This window comes from Drosophila innubila, assembly GCF_004354385.1.
Source record: "Drosophila innubila isolate TH190305 chromosome 3R unlocalized genomic scaffold, UK_Dinn_1.0 2_E_3R, whole genome shotgun sequence".
Lineage (NCBI taxonomy): Eukaryota > Metazoa > Arthropoda > Insecta > Diptera > Drosophilidae > Drosophila > Drosophila innubila.
Window position 1 is genome coordinate 23,612,905 of NW_022995380.1, and position 14,213 is coordinate 23,627,117.

Below are 14,213 nucleotides of genomic sequence, written 5' to 3' on the forward strand. Positions count from 1 at the left end.
AGAGCGACGGGCGATGTGTACATACTTTAGAGCTAAAATCAAATTATTAATCTTTATAATTTTACTACCAAATCCACCTTCAAAAACTTTTTCATAGTTCAATTCGTTTAAATATATTTATTGTAACCCATTATTACTTAAATATAAGCTACACCTTGATCTGATATAAATTTTAATAAAAATTATTGAATATTATTATTCTTATAAAATATTCTGATAACGACGGTATATAAACTGATAACAAATTTAAGTTAGGTCCATCGTGGATTATCGATTACAAAACAGGTTCCTCTGGATAGACTAAAATACCGCCAAATTTTTTAAGTTTCAAGAACATAACTATTACTACTTAAATATTTTTATTTACATTTTAAATAATAGGGTATCTAATCCTAGTTTTTTATTAAAATTTTTAAGCTTCAATTAATTTTTTTATAAAAATTTAAATTTAAAATTTCACTTAATAAATTTAATTTTATTTACATTATTTATTAATTTAACTTTTACTGAAAAAATTTATTTGTATAATTGGTGTAACCGCGATTGCTGGCACCAATTTTATCTATACTTTTTAATATTGCTATTTCTAAATTTCTTTAATTAATAAAATTAATTACTGCGGATACAAACATCGTATGTATAAAAATTTTTAAAATTATTATAAATTCTCACAAAAATTTACATATAAATCAAATTAACAACAAATTTTTAAGCCAAAATAAAACTTTTAAACTTAATTTATTTAATAAAATTTTTATTAACAAATTTATAAAATTCAATTAAATAATAAAAAAAAATAATTTTATTTTTTTTATAAAAATTTTATACAAATATTTTTTTTTAATTACTAAATCTGAAAAATTTAAACCCCCTAAAAATTTAATTAAAAATATAATTTATAAAATTAAATAAATTTCTATTAAATTACAAAATTTTAAAAATAATTTATTTAAAATTAAAATAATCCCCTAATAATACAATTTTCTTTTAATTTTATAAACTAAATATTATTTATTAATTAATTTTTTTTTTATATATTTTATTTTTAAATTTTTTACAATTTAATTTAAAAATGATTTTTCCGTAAATAATACATTTTAGTTTTTAAAAAATTCAATCATTAAAAGTTTTAAATAATGTTAAAAAATTACAATTTTAAATAATTTCATAAAATTACAAATTTAAAATTAAAAATAAAATTTTAAATAATAATAAAAATTTATTTTTATAAAAAATTAATAAAAATTTATTTAAAATAATAAAAAAAAATCAAAATATGTACATAAATAAGAATAAGTAAATTAAGGCAATTTAACCATTATTAAAAAACCTTTTACATTTTTTTTTTTTTTTCGCAATTTTTGAAAATATAGTTTAAAAGAAAATTATATTATTTTATAAATTATAAAATTAAAAAAACATTTTTTGTATACTAAGTTTAGATTAATAGATAATATATATATATATAAATATTTAATATATCTTAATATGGTTAACATTATAAAAAAAAATTTCGCAATCCAAAAATACTTACAAGTATAGTAAAAAAAAATCTATTTTTTAATGTTTTATCTAACAATTCTTTTGATTTATATAAATTAATATAATTTTTTTAAATTATTATATATTTATATATTTATATATTGTTGAAGATTTACTTATAAATATATATCTATATAGAGAATTTTAATTATTTAAAAATAAAACATAATTATAAATTTTTAATTACTAAAATGTATTATTAAACTAAAAAGTTACTATATTTTTTTTTAGAAAAAGTTCGAAAAAATAACAGTAAATGTAAAAAAAAAAAAAAAAAAAAAAAAACGGTTTTTTAGCAGAAATGAATTGCCTGATGAAAAGGATTACCTTGATAGGGTAAATCATGCAGTTTTCTGCATTCATTATTAAGTTTTCTTGTAAAAATGTGAAAGGTTTTATATTTAATAGAATTAAACTATTTCTAAAAGTATCAAAAACTTTTGTGCATCATACACCAAAATATATTATTATATTTTATTCAATTAATTTTATGTAATAAAAAGATAAGCTAATCAAGCTATTGGGTTCATACCCCACTTATAAAGGTTTTAATCCTTTTCTTTTTAATTTTAAATAATTCTTCAAAAATTTTATTTTTAATAGTAATAATCACAGGAACAATAATTACAGTAACTTCTAATTCTTGGTTAGGAGCTTGAATAGGTTTAGAAATTAATTTATTATCTTTTATCCCCCTAATAAGAGATAGAAATAATTTAAAATCTACAGAGTCTTCTTTAAAATATTTTTTAACCCAAGCTTTAGCTTCAACTGTTTTATTATTTGCTGTAATTTTAATAATATTAAAAAATAACATAAACAATGAAATTAACGAATCTTTTACATCACTAATTTTATTATCAACTCTTTTATTAAAAAGAGGGGCAGCTCCTTTTCATTTTTGGTTCCCGAATTTAATAGAAGGTTTAACTTGAATTAATGCTCTTCTTTTAATAACTTGACAAAAAATTGCTCCACTAATATTAATTTCTTATTTAAATTTAAATAATTTTTTATTAATTAGAGTAATTTTATCAGTAATAGTAGGAGCTTTAGGTGGGTTAAACCAAACTTCTTTACGAAAATTAATAGCTTTTTCTTCAATTAACCATTTAGGTTGAATATTAAGAGCAATTATAATTAGTGAATCAATTTGGTTAATTTATTTCTTATTTTACTCTTTTTTGTCATTAACTTTAAGATTAATATTTCATATTTTTAAACTATTTCATTTAAATCAATTATTTTCATGATTTTTTAGTAGAAAAATCTTAAAATTTACCTTATTCATAAATTTTTTATCTTTAGGAGGTCTTCCTCCATTTTTAGGATTTTTACCAAAATGAATTGTAATCCAACAATTAACCTTTTGTAACCAATATTTTCAGTTAATAATTTTATTAATATCAACTTTAATTACTTTATTTTTTTATTTGCGAATTTGTTATTCCGCTTTTATGCTAAATTACTTCGAAATTAATTGAATAATAACCTTTCAATTTAATAAATTTAATATAAATTTATACCTAACTTTAAGATTTTTTTCAATTTTCGGGTTATTTTTAATTTCTATATTTTACGCTATATTGTAAGGCTTTAAGTTAATAAAACTAATAGCCTTCAAAGCTATAAATATAGGAATTCCTTTAAGCCTTAGTAAATTTTTACTCCTTCAAATTTGCAATTTGATGTCATTATTGACTACAAGACCATTGTGTGTATTTACTTGATTAAGAAGAATAATTCTTATAAATAGATTTACAATCTACTGCCTAAACTTCAGCCACTTAATCAATCGCGACAATGGTTATTTTCTACAAATCATAAAGATATTGGAACTTTATACTTTATTTTTGGTGCTTGAGCCGGAATAGTAGGGACTTCTTTAAGAATTTTAATTCGAGCCGAATTAGGACACCCAGGAGCTTTAATTGGTGATGACCAAATTTATAATGTAATTGTTACTGCTCATGCTTTCGTTATAATTTTTTTTATAGTTATACCAATTATAATTGGGGGATTCGGAAACTGACTTGTTCCTTTAATATTAGGAGCTCCTGATATAGCTTTCCCCCGAATAAACAATATAAGATTTTGACTATTACCTCCAGCTTTAACCCTTTTATTAGTTAGAAGTATAGTTGAAAATGGAGCTGGAACAGGATGAACTGTTTACCCACCTTTATCTGCAGGAATTGCTCATGGAGGAGCTTCAGTTGATTTAGCTATTTTTTCTCTTCATCTAGCTGGGGTTTCTTCAATTTTAGGAGCTGTAAATTTTATTACAACTGTAATTAATATACGATCATCTGGAATTACTTTAGATCGAATACCATTATTTGTTTGATCGGTTGTAATTACTGCTTTACTATTATTACTTTCTTTACCTGTTTTAGCCGGAGCAATTACTATACTTTTAACAGACCGAAATTTAAACACTTCATTTTTTGACCCAGCGGGAGGAGGTGATCCAATTTTATACCAACATTTATTTTGATTTTTTGGGCACCCTGAAGTTTACATTTTAATTTTACCAGGATTTGGTATAATTTCTCATATTATTAGCCAAGAATCAGGTAAAAAGGAAACTTTTGGGTCATTAGGAATAATTTACGCAATACTAGCAATTGGTTTATTAGGATTTATTGTGTGAGCTCACCATATATTCACAGTTGGGATAGACGTTGATACTCGAGCTTATTTTACTTCAGCTACAATAATTATTGCTGTACCAACAGGAATTAAAATTTTCAGATGACTTGCAACTTTACATGGAGCTCAATTATCATATTCTCCTGCAATTTTATGAGCATTAGGGTTTGTATTTTTATTCACAGTTGGAGGGTTAACAGGAGTTGTTTTAGCTAATTCTTCAGTTGATATTATTCTTCATGATACATATTATGTAGTAGCTCATTTTCATTATGTTTTATCAATAGGAGCTGTATTTGCTATTATAGCTGGATTCATCCACTGATACCCTTTATTTACCGGTTTAACTTTAAATAATAAATGATTAAAAAGTCAATTTATTATTATATTTATTGGAGTAAATTTAACATTTTTTCCTCAACATTTTTTAGGGCTAGCCGGGATACCTCGACGTTACTCAGATTACCCAGATGCTTACACAACATGAAATGTTATTTCAACAATTGGTTCATCAATTTCTTTACTAGGAATTTTATTCTTTTTTTATATTATCTGAGAAAGTTTAATTTCTCAACGTCAAGTAATTTACCCAATTCAATTAAATTCATCAATTGAATGATACCAAAATACACCACCTGCTACTCATAGTTATTCTGAATTACCTTTATTAACTAATTAATTCTAATATGGCAGATTAGTGCAATGGATTTAAGCTCCATATATAAAGTATTTTACTTTTATTAGAAATACAATGTCAACATGAGCTAATTTAGGTTTACAAGATAGAGCTTCCCCTTTAATAGAACAATTAATTTTTTTTCATGATCATGCTTTATTAATTTTAGTAATAATTACAGTTTTAGTAGGGTATTTAATGTTTATATTATTTTTTAATAGATATATTAACCGATTTTTACTTCACGGGCAACTTATTGAAATAATTTGAACTATTCTACCAGCAATTATTTTATTATTTATTGCTTTTCCTTCTCTTCGTCTTTTATATTTATTAGACGAAATTAATGAACCTTCCGTAACTTTAAAAAGAATTGGACATCAATGATACTGAAGTTACGAATATTCAGATTTTAATGATATTGAATTTGATTCTTATATAATTCCAACAAATGAATTAGAAAATGACGGATTCCGACTTCTTGATGTTGATAACCGAATTATTTTACCAATAAATTCTCAAATTCGAATTTTAGTGACAGCTGCTGATGTAATTCACTCATGAACAGTACCTGCTTTAGGAGTGAAGGTGGATGGAACACCCGGACGATTAAATCAAACTAATTTTTTTATAAACCGTCCTGGTTTATTTTACGGACAATGTTCAGAAATTTGTGGAGCTAACCATAGTTTTATACCTATTGTAATTGAAAGTGTACCTGTAAATTATTTTATTAAGTGAATTTCTAGAAATATAAATTCTTCATTAGATGACTGAAAGCAAGTACTGGTCTCTTAAACCATTTTATAGTAAATTAGCAATTACTTCTAATGAAAAAAAAATTAGTTAAACTTATAACATTAGTATGTCAAACTAAAATTATTAAATTCTTAATATTTTTTAATTCCACAAATAGCCCCAATTAGATGATTATTTTTATTCTTTTTTTTCACAATCACATTTTTATTATTTTGTTCAATTAACTATTACTCTTTTATACCTTCTTCACCTAAATCAAATGAATTAAAACTTATAAATTTAAATTCAATAAATTGAAAATGATAACAAATTTATTTTCTGTATTTGACCCCTCAGCAATTTTTAATTTATCATTAAATTGATTAAGAACATTTTTAGGACTTTTAATAATTCCTTCAATTTACTGGTTAATACCTTCACGTTATAATATTTTCTGAAATACAATTTTATTAACCCTACATAAAGAATTCAAAACATTATTAGGACCAACAAGTAAAAATGGATCAACTTTTATTTTTACCTCATTATTTTCTTTAATTTTATTTAATAATTTTATAGGTTTATTTCCTTATATTTTCACAAGTACAAGTCATTTAACTTTAACATTATCATTGGCTCTTCCTTTATGATTATCTTTTATATTATACGGATGAATTAATCACACTCAGCATATATTTGCTCATTTAGTCCCTCAAGGTACTCCTGCTGTTCTTATACCTTTTATAGTATGTATTGAAACTATTAGAAACGTAATTCGACCAGGTACTTTAGCTGTCCGTTTAACTGCTAATATAATTGCTGGGCATTTACTATTAACTCTTTTAGGAAACACCGGACCTTCAATATCTTATATACTTGTAACTTTTTTATTAATTGGGCAAATTGCTTTACTTGTTCTTGAATCAGCTGTTGCTATAATTCAATCTTATGTATTTGCAGTTTTAAGAACACTTTATTCTAGAGAAGTTAATTAATTATTTATTAAATAAATAAATTGTATAATGTCTACACATTCAAATCATCCTTTTCATTTAGTTGATTATAGCCCATGACCATTAACAGGGGCAATCGGAGCTATAACAACTGTCTCAGGAATAATTAAATGATTTCATCAATATGATACTTCATTATTTTTTTTAGGAAATTTAATTACAATTTTAACAGTTTTTCAATGATGACGTGATGTTTCTCGAGAAGGAACTTACCAAGGGTTACACACACACGCCGTTACAATTGGTTTACGATGAGGAATAATTTTATTTATTTTATCAGAAGTTTTATTTTTTGTAAGATTTTTTTGAGCTTTCTTCCACAGAAGATTATCTCCAGCTATTGAATTAGGAGCTTCATGACCTCCAATAGGAATTATTTCATTTAATCCATTTCAAATTCCTTTATTAAATACAGCTATTTTATTAGCTTCAGGTGTAACAGTAACTTGAGCCCATCATAGTTTAATAGAAGGTAATCACTCACAAACATCTCAAGGATTATTTTTTACAGTATTGTTAGGAGTTTATTTTACAATTTTACAAGCTTACGAATATATTGAAGCTCCTTTTACAATCGCTGATTCTGTTTATGGATCAACATTTTTTATAGCAACTGGATTCCACGGAATTCATGTTCTAATTGGAACTACATTTTTATTAGTTTGTTTAATTCGACATTTAAATAATCATTTTTCAAAAAATCATCATTTTGGATTTGAAGCAGCAGCATGATACTGACATTTTGTTGATGTAGTTTGATTATTTTTATATATCACAATTTACTGATGAGGAGGATAAATTCCCCTTTTAACTAATATTTATATAGTATAATAGTATATTTGACTTCCAATCATAAGGTCTGTAAATTACAGTATAAATAATTTTTTCAATTATCTTTATTGCTTTAATTATTATAATAATTTCATTTATTGTAATAATCCTTGCTTCTATCCTCTCAAAAAAAACTCTAGTAGACCGAGAAAAAAGATCACCATTTGAATGCGGATTTGACCCAAAATCTTCATCTCGTTTACCATTCTCTTTACGATTTTTTTTAATTACTATTATTTTTTTAATTTTTGATGTAGAAATTGCTTTAATTCTTCCAATAATTTTAATTTTTAAATTTTCAAATTTATTTATCTGAACTTCTACCTCTATTATTTTTATTTTAATTCTTTTAATTGGTCTATACCATGAATGAAATCAAGGTATACTAAATTGATCAAATTAATTTAAGGGTTGTAGTTAATTATAACATTTGATTTGCATTCAAAAAGTATTGAATTTCAATCTACCTTATAATTTAAAAAGAATATGAAGCGATAAATTGCAATTAGTTTCGACCTAATCTTAGGTAAATTACCCTTATTCTTTAATTGAAGCCAAAAAGAGGCTTATCACTGTTAATGATAGAATTGAGTATTTAACTCCAATTAAGGAAGTATGGTGATCAAGTAAAAGCTGCTAACTTTTTTCTTTTAATGGTTAAATTCCATTTATACTTCTTATATATATATATATATATATATATATATATATATTTATATAGTTTAAATTAAAACTTTACATTTTCATTGTAAAAATAAAAATCTTTTTTTTATAAATTACTACAATTAATTCACTATATTCAAAGATTAATTAATCTCCATAACATCTTCAGTGTCATACTCTAAATATAAGCTATTTGAATATAAAAATATTAAAAAGTTAAATAAAATTAAAACTCAAAACACAAATAATAATAAATAAATTTTTAAATTATTGTTATGTATAAAAAATAAAACTTGAGAATAATTTACTAAACTTTGGTATAAATGTTGACCCCCGAAATACTCTGACCAACCTTGATCAAATCTTTTCACAACAACTTGACCATAATTTAATGGAAAGAAAATTAAACCATAAGTTCTAATATATGGTATAAACCATATTGAACCTAAAAAATAAACTAAATTATAATTTTTTAAAGATTTATTAACACTGTACAATTTTATTAAAGAAATTAAATAACCTAAAATCCCCCCTACAACACAAACAAACAAAATTAATAATTTTATATAAAATGGTAAACAAATTATATAAGGGGAAGGAAAAATTAATCAATTTAACATACTTCCTCCAATAATTCTTATAATTAACAAACCTAATATACCTCGAAGTATAACTCAACCTTCATCATTTAATATATTTAATCTTCTACAATTTAATTCTCCAGTTATTGAATAATATACTAACCGAAAAGAATAACAAACAGTTAAACCTGTAGAAAAAAAATATAAAAAAAAAGAAAATATATTAATATTTCTGATTATTACTACTTCTAAAATTATATCCTTAGAATAAAATCCAGCTAAAAAAGGTATCCCGCATAAAGCTAAATTAGAAACATTAAAACAAGCAGAAGTTAAAGGTATATGGATTCTTAAACCTCCTATTAACCGAATATCTTGAGAATTATTTATATTATGAATAATAGCCCCTGCGCATATAAATAATAAAGCTTTGAATAAAGCATGAGTTAATAAATGAAACATGGCTAATTTGTAAAATCCTATAGATAAAATTCTTATTATTAACCCCAACTGACTTAATGTTGATAAGGCAATAATTTTTTTTAAATCAAATTCAAAATTTGCCCCTAACCCTGCTATAAATATAGTTAAACCAGATAAAAGTAATAACAATTGCCCTATTCAAGAATTTGCTAATAAAATATTAAATCGAATTAAAAGGTACACCCCCGCAGTTACTAAAGTTGAAGAATGAACTAAAGCAGAAACTGGTGTAGGAGCTGCTATAGCAGCAGGTAACCAAGAAGAAAAGGGAATTTGAGCTCTTTTTGTTATAGCAGCAAGTATAACTAATGAACCAATTACTATTATTTCAAACTCATTTTGTATAATTTCTAAATAAAATACATAATTTCATCTCCCATAATTTAATATTCAAGCAATTGCTAATAACAACGCTACATCCCCAATTCGATTTGATAGCGCAGTTAATATACCAGCATTATAAGATTTTACATTTTGAAAATAAATAACTAAACAATAAGAAACTAACCCCAAACCATCTCATCCTAATAAAATTCTGATTAAATTTGGTCTAATAATTAATAATATTATTGATAAAACAAATATTAAAACTAATATAATAAATCGATTAATATTAACGTCAATTCTTATATATTCTTTTCTATAATAAATTACTAAAGAAGAAATTATTAAAACAAAAGATATAAATAATAATCTTATTCAATCAAACAAAAATGTTATAACAATTGATATTGAATTTAAAGAAACCACTTCCCATTCAATAAAATAAACTATATTATTTAATAAAAAATATAAACTAAAAACAAAACAAGATAATCTAATAGAAATTAAATTAACAAATCTAATTCTACAAATTGATAAATATTTCACGATCTAAAATGAATTACTCATATCACTAACACCACAAATTAGTATTTTTATTAAACTATTTAAATATAATCACAATAAACATATATCTCTTTTTTATAATTAATAAATTTAAAGGTAATCAATGTAATATTATTAATAAATATTCACGAATTTTTCCTCCTCTAAATGAATAGACTCCAGAAAAAATTTTCCCGTGTTGTCTAAATGAATATAAATATAAAGTATAGGCAGCTCTGAAAAATGATAAAAAAGATAATATAATTATAGAAACTCATGATCAAGAAACAATTCTATTTAATAAAGAAATTTCTCCTAATAAATTTAAAGTAGGAGGAGCTGCTATATTTGCAGAACTTAATAAAAATCATCATAAAGCTATTGCGGGTATAAAATTTAATAACCCCTTATTAATTAATAATCTCCGACTACCTAATCGTTCATATGAAACATTAGCTAAACAAAATAAACCAGAAGAACATAACCCATGAGCAATTATTAATCTATAAGAGCCGCATAAACCTCAATAACTTATTGTTAATAACCCAGCTAATACAATTCCTATATGAGCAACAGAAGAATAAGCAATTAAAGCCTTTAAATCAGTTTGCCGTAAACAAACAAATCTCACCAAAACTCCCCCTACTAATCTAATTCTAATTCAAATAAATCTATATTTTATATTTATTAACTGCAATAAAGAAATAACTCGCAATATACCGTACCCACCTAATTTTAATATAATTCCGGCTAAAATTATTGAACCCGACACCGGAGCCTCTACATGAGCCTTTGGTAATCATAAGTGAACTAAAAATATTGGTATTTTTACTAAAAACGCACACATTATACAAAAATAAAGTAAGTCATAATTAAATATAAAATTATTTATTAAATAAAAATTTATTGTACCTATTTTATTTATTAAATAAAAAATACCAATTAATATGGGTAAAGAAACTAATAAAGTATAAAACAATAAATAAATCCCAGCTTGTAATCGTTCAGGTTGATACCCTCAACCTAAAATTAAAAATAAAGTAGGAATTAATCTTCTTTCAAAAAATAAATAAAACATAAATAATCTTATTCTTCTAAATGTTAAAACTAATAACAACAATAATAAAACAATATTTAATAAAAATAAATTTTTATAATTATTATATTTATTAACTCTTTCTCTTGCTAATAATATTAATGAACAAATTCATAAACTCAATAAAATCAACCCATAAGATAGTATATCACAGCCTAAAAAATAAGAGATATCTATTCAATAATTTGAAAAATTATTTATTAATAAAAAAATAAATCTAATAAAAAATATTAAAATTTGCACCATTCAGTATATTTTATTAATAAAACAAATTGGAGATAAAAATAACAAAAATAAAACTAATTTTAACATTATATAATTCTAAAGGACTGAAAATAATCATTACCATGAGTACGAATTATAGAAACTAAAATTGATAAACCTAAAGCACCTTCACAAACTCTAAAAGTTAAAAATATTATACTAAAATAATTTTCATAATTTAATATATTTAAATAAATAAATAATATAAAAAATAAAATTAATACAATAAATTCTAATCTTAATAGTATAGAAAGCAAATGTTTTCGATTTGAAACAAAACAAAATAAACCTAAAATAAATAAAATTATAGGAAAACTTCAATATAAAATTATAATCATTAGTTTTAATAGTTTAATAAAAACATTGGTCTTGTAAATCAAAAATAAGATTAATTCTTTTAAAACTTCAAGAGAAAAGAATTTCTTTTTCATTAATCCCCAAAATTAATATTTTAAATAAACTACCTCTTGATATTCTTCAATTAATTATTTACTCATTAATTTTAATTTCATCAATTATTTTTATTAATATAATTCATCCTCTTGCTATAGGACTTACACTTTTAATTCAAACAATTTTAATTTGTTTAATCACTGGACTAATAACGAAATCATTTTGATTTTCGTATATTTTATTTTTAATTTTTCTAGGAGGGATACTAGTTTTATTTATTTATGTTACTTCCCTTGCATCTAATGAAATATTTAATTTATCAATTAAACTAACATTAATTTCTTTTTTTTTATTATTTTCCCTATTAATTTTTAGATTATTAATTGATAAAAATTCTTCAATAATAATCTTTTTAAATAACGAAATAGAAAATATTTCTAATTTAAATTCGTATATCACAGAAAATTCTCTCTCTTTAAATAAACTATACAATTTTCCAACAAATTTAATAACGATTCTTCTTATAAATTATCTTCTTATTACTTTAATTGTAGCAGTAAAAATTACTAATATACAAAAAGGACCTCTTCGTATAATAAACTAATGAATAAACCTATACGAACTTCACACCCTTTATTTAAAATTGCAAATAATGCTCTGGTAGATTTACCAGCCCCTATTAATATTTCAAGATGATGAAATTTTGGATCATTATTAGGTTTATGTTTAATTATTCAAATTCTAACAGGATTATTTTTAGCTATACATTACACAGCAGACGTAAATTTAGCATTTAATAGAGTAAACCATATTTGTCGTGATGTAAATTTTGGTTGATTATTACGAACAATACACGCTAATGGAGCATCTTTCTTTTTTATTTGTATCTATCTTCACGTAGGACGAGGTATATATTATGGTTCATATTTATTTACTCCAACATGAATAGTTGGAGTAATTATTTTATTTTTAGTTATAGGAACTGCTTTTATAGGGTATGTTTTACCATGAGGACAAATATCATTTTGAGGAGCTACTGTAATTACTAATTTATTGTCAGCTGTTCCTTATTTAGGGATTGATCTAGTTCAATGAGTATGAGGAGGGTTTGCTGTTGATAACGCAACATTAACACGATTTTTTACCTTTCACTTTATTTTACCTTTTATTGTCCTTGCAATAACTATAATTCATTTATTATTTTTACACCAAACTGGATCTAATAACCCTATAGGATTAAATTCAAATATTGATAAAATCCCATTTCATCCTTATTTTACATACAAGGATATTGTAGGGTTTATTATTATATTTTTTATTTTAATTGTCTTAGTATTAGTAAGCCCAAATTTACTTGGAGACCCTGATAATTTCATCCCAGCTAACCCTTTGGTAACGCCTGCCCACATTCAACCTGAATGATATTTTTTATTCGCCTATGCAATCCTTCGTTCAATTCCTAATAAATTAGGGGGAGTAATTGCTTTAGTACTTTCAATTGCAATTTTAATAATTTTACCCTTTTACAATTTAAGAAAATTCCGAGGAAATCAATTTTACCCAATTAACCAAATTTTATTCTGAATTATAGTAGTTACAGTAATTTTATTAACATGAATTGGAGCCCGGCCAGTTGAAGAACCTTATGTTTTAATTGGACAAATTCTAACTATTGTTTATTTTTTATACTACTTAATTAACCCACTTGTTAATAAATGATGAGATAATTTATTAAATTAGTTAATGAGCTTGAATAAGCATATGTTTTGAAAACATAAGATAGAAAATTAACTTTCTATTAACTTTACTAAAAAAAATTCATAATAATAAAGAAAATAATAAAATTTTAAACCCAATAAAAAATATCAAATAATTTAAAGAAAATGATAAAAAACATTTTCAAGCTAAATATATTAATTTATCATAACGAAATCGTGGTAAAGTTCCACGAACCCAAATAAATACAAATGAAATAAATATTAATTTTAAATAAAATAATAAATTAAAAACATCACACCCTAAAAAAATTACACAAAATAACATTCTTATAAATAAAATTCTTGCATACTCAGCTAAAAAAATTAAAGCAAATCCTCCTCTTCTATATTCTACATTAAACCCAGAAACTAATTCTGATTCACCTTCAGCAAAATCAAATGGAGTTCGATTAGTTTCTGCTAAAGAAATAGTTAATCATACTAAAGCTATAGGGAATAAAATAATTAAAAATCATATATAAATTTGATAATAGTAAAAATTTAAAAAATTATAACCACCAATTAAAAACACAAAAGATAATAAAATTAAAGCTAATCTAACTTCATAAGAGATAGTTTGAGCAACTGCACGCAATCCTCCTAATAAAGCATAATTTGAATTAGAAGACCAACCAGCTACTATAACAGTATAAACCC

The 14,213-nt window shown here is 23.3% G+C and overlaps 4 protein-coding genes and 1 pseudogene across 4 annotated transcripts; 4 read left to right on the top strand and 1 right to left on the bottom strand.

The window, feature by feature from the left end:
* Positions 1-2,054: 2,054 nt before the first annotated feature.
* LOC117789949 (NADH-ubiquinone oxidoreductase chain 2-like) lies at positions 2,055-3,624 on the top strand (the record flags this gene model as incomplete). The annotated part of the gene is given in 1 exon segment (XM_034629161.1): positions 2,055-3,624. A coding segment is annotated over 1 exon segment (972 nt), but the record flags the coding sequence as incomplete, so codon positions are not given.
* On the top strand, positions 3,231-4,874 carry LOC117789466 (annotated as a pseudogene).
* Positions 4,875-4,956: 82 nt separating this feature from the next.
* On the top strand, positions 4,957-5,633 carry LOC117789948 (cytochrome c oxidase subunit 2-like). Its single transcript, XM_034629160.1, is given in 1 exon segment — positions 4,957-5,633. A coding segment is annotated over 1 exon segment (543 nt). The 5' UTR covers positions 4,957-5,068; the 3' UTR covers positions 5,612-5,633.
* A 2,680-nt stretch (positions 5,634-8,313) lies between these two features.
* LOC117789946 (NADH-ubiquinone oxidoreductase chain 5-like) lies at positions 8,314-9,728 on the bottom strand. Its single transcript, XM_034629159.1, is given in 1 exon segment — positions 8,314-9,728. A coding segment is annotated over 1 exon segment (810 nt). The 5' UTR covers positions 9,159-9,728; the 3' UTR covers positions 8,314-8,348.
* A 1,761-nt stretch (positions 9,729-11,489) lies between these two features.
* On the top strand, positions 11,490-13,538 carry LOC117789467 (NADH-ubiquinone oxidoreductase chain 6-like). Its single transcript, XM_034628498.1, is given in 2 exon segments — positions 11,490-11,493; positions 11,817-13,538. Coding segments are annotated over 2 exon segments (591 nt in total). The 3' UTR covers positions 12,404-13,538.
* Positions 13,539-14,213: the final 675 nt, after the last annotated feature.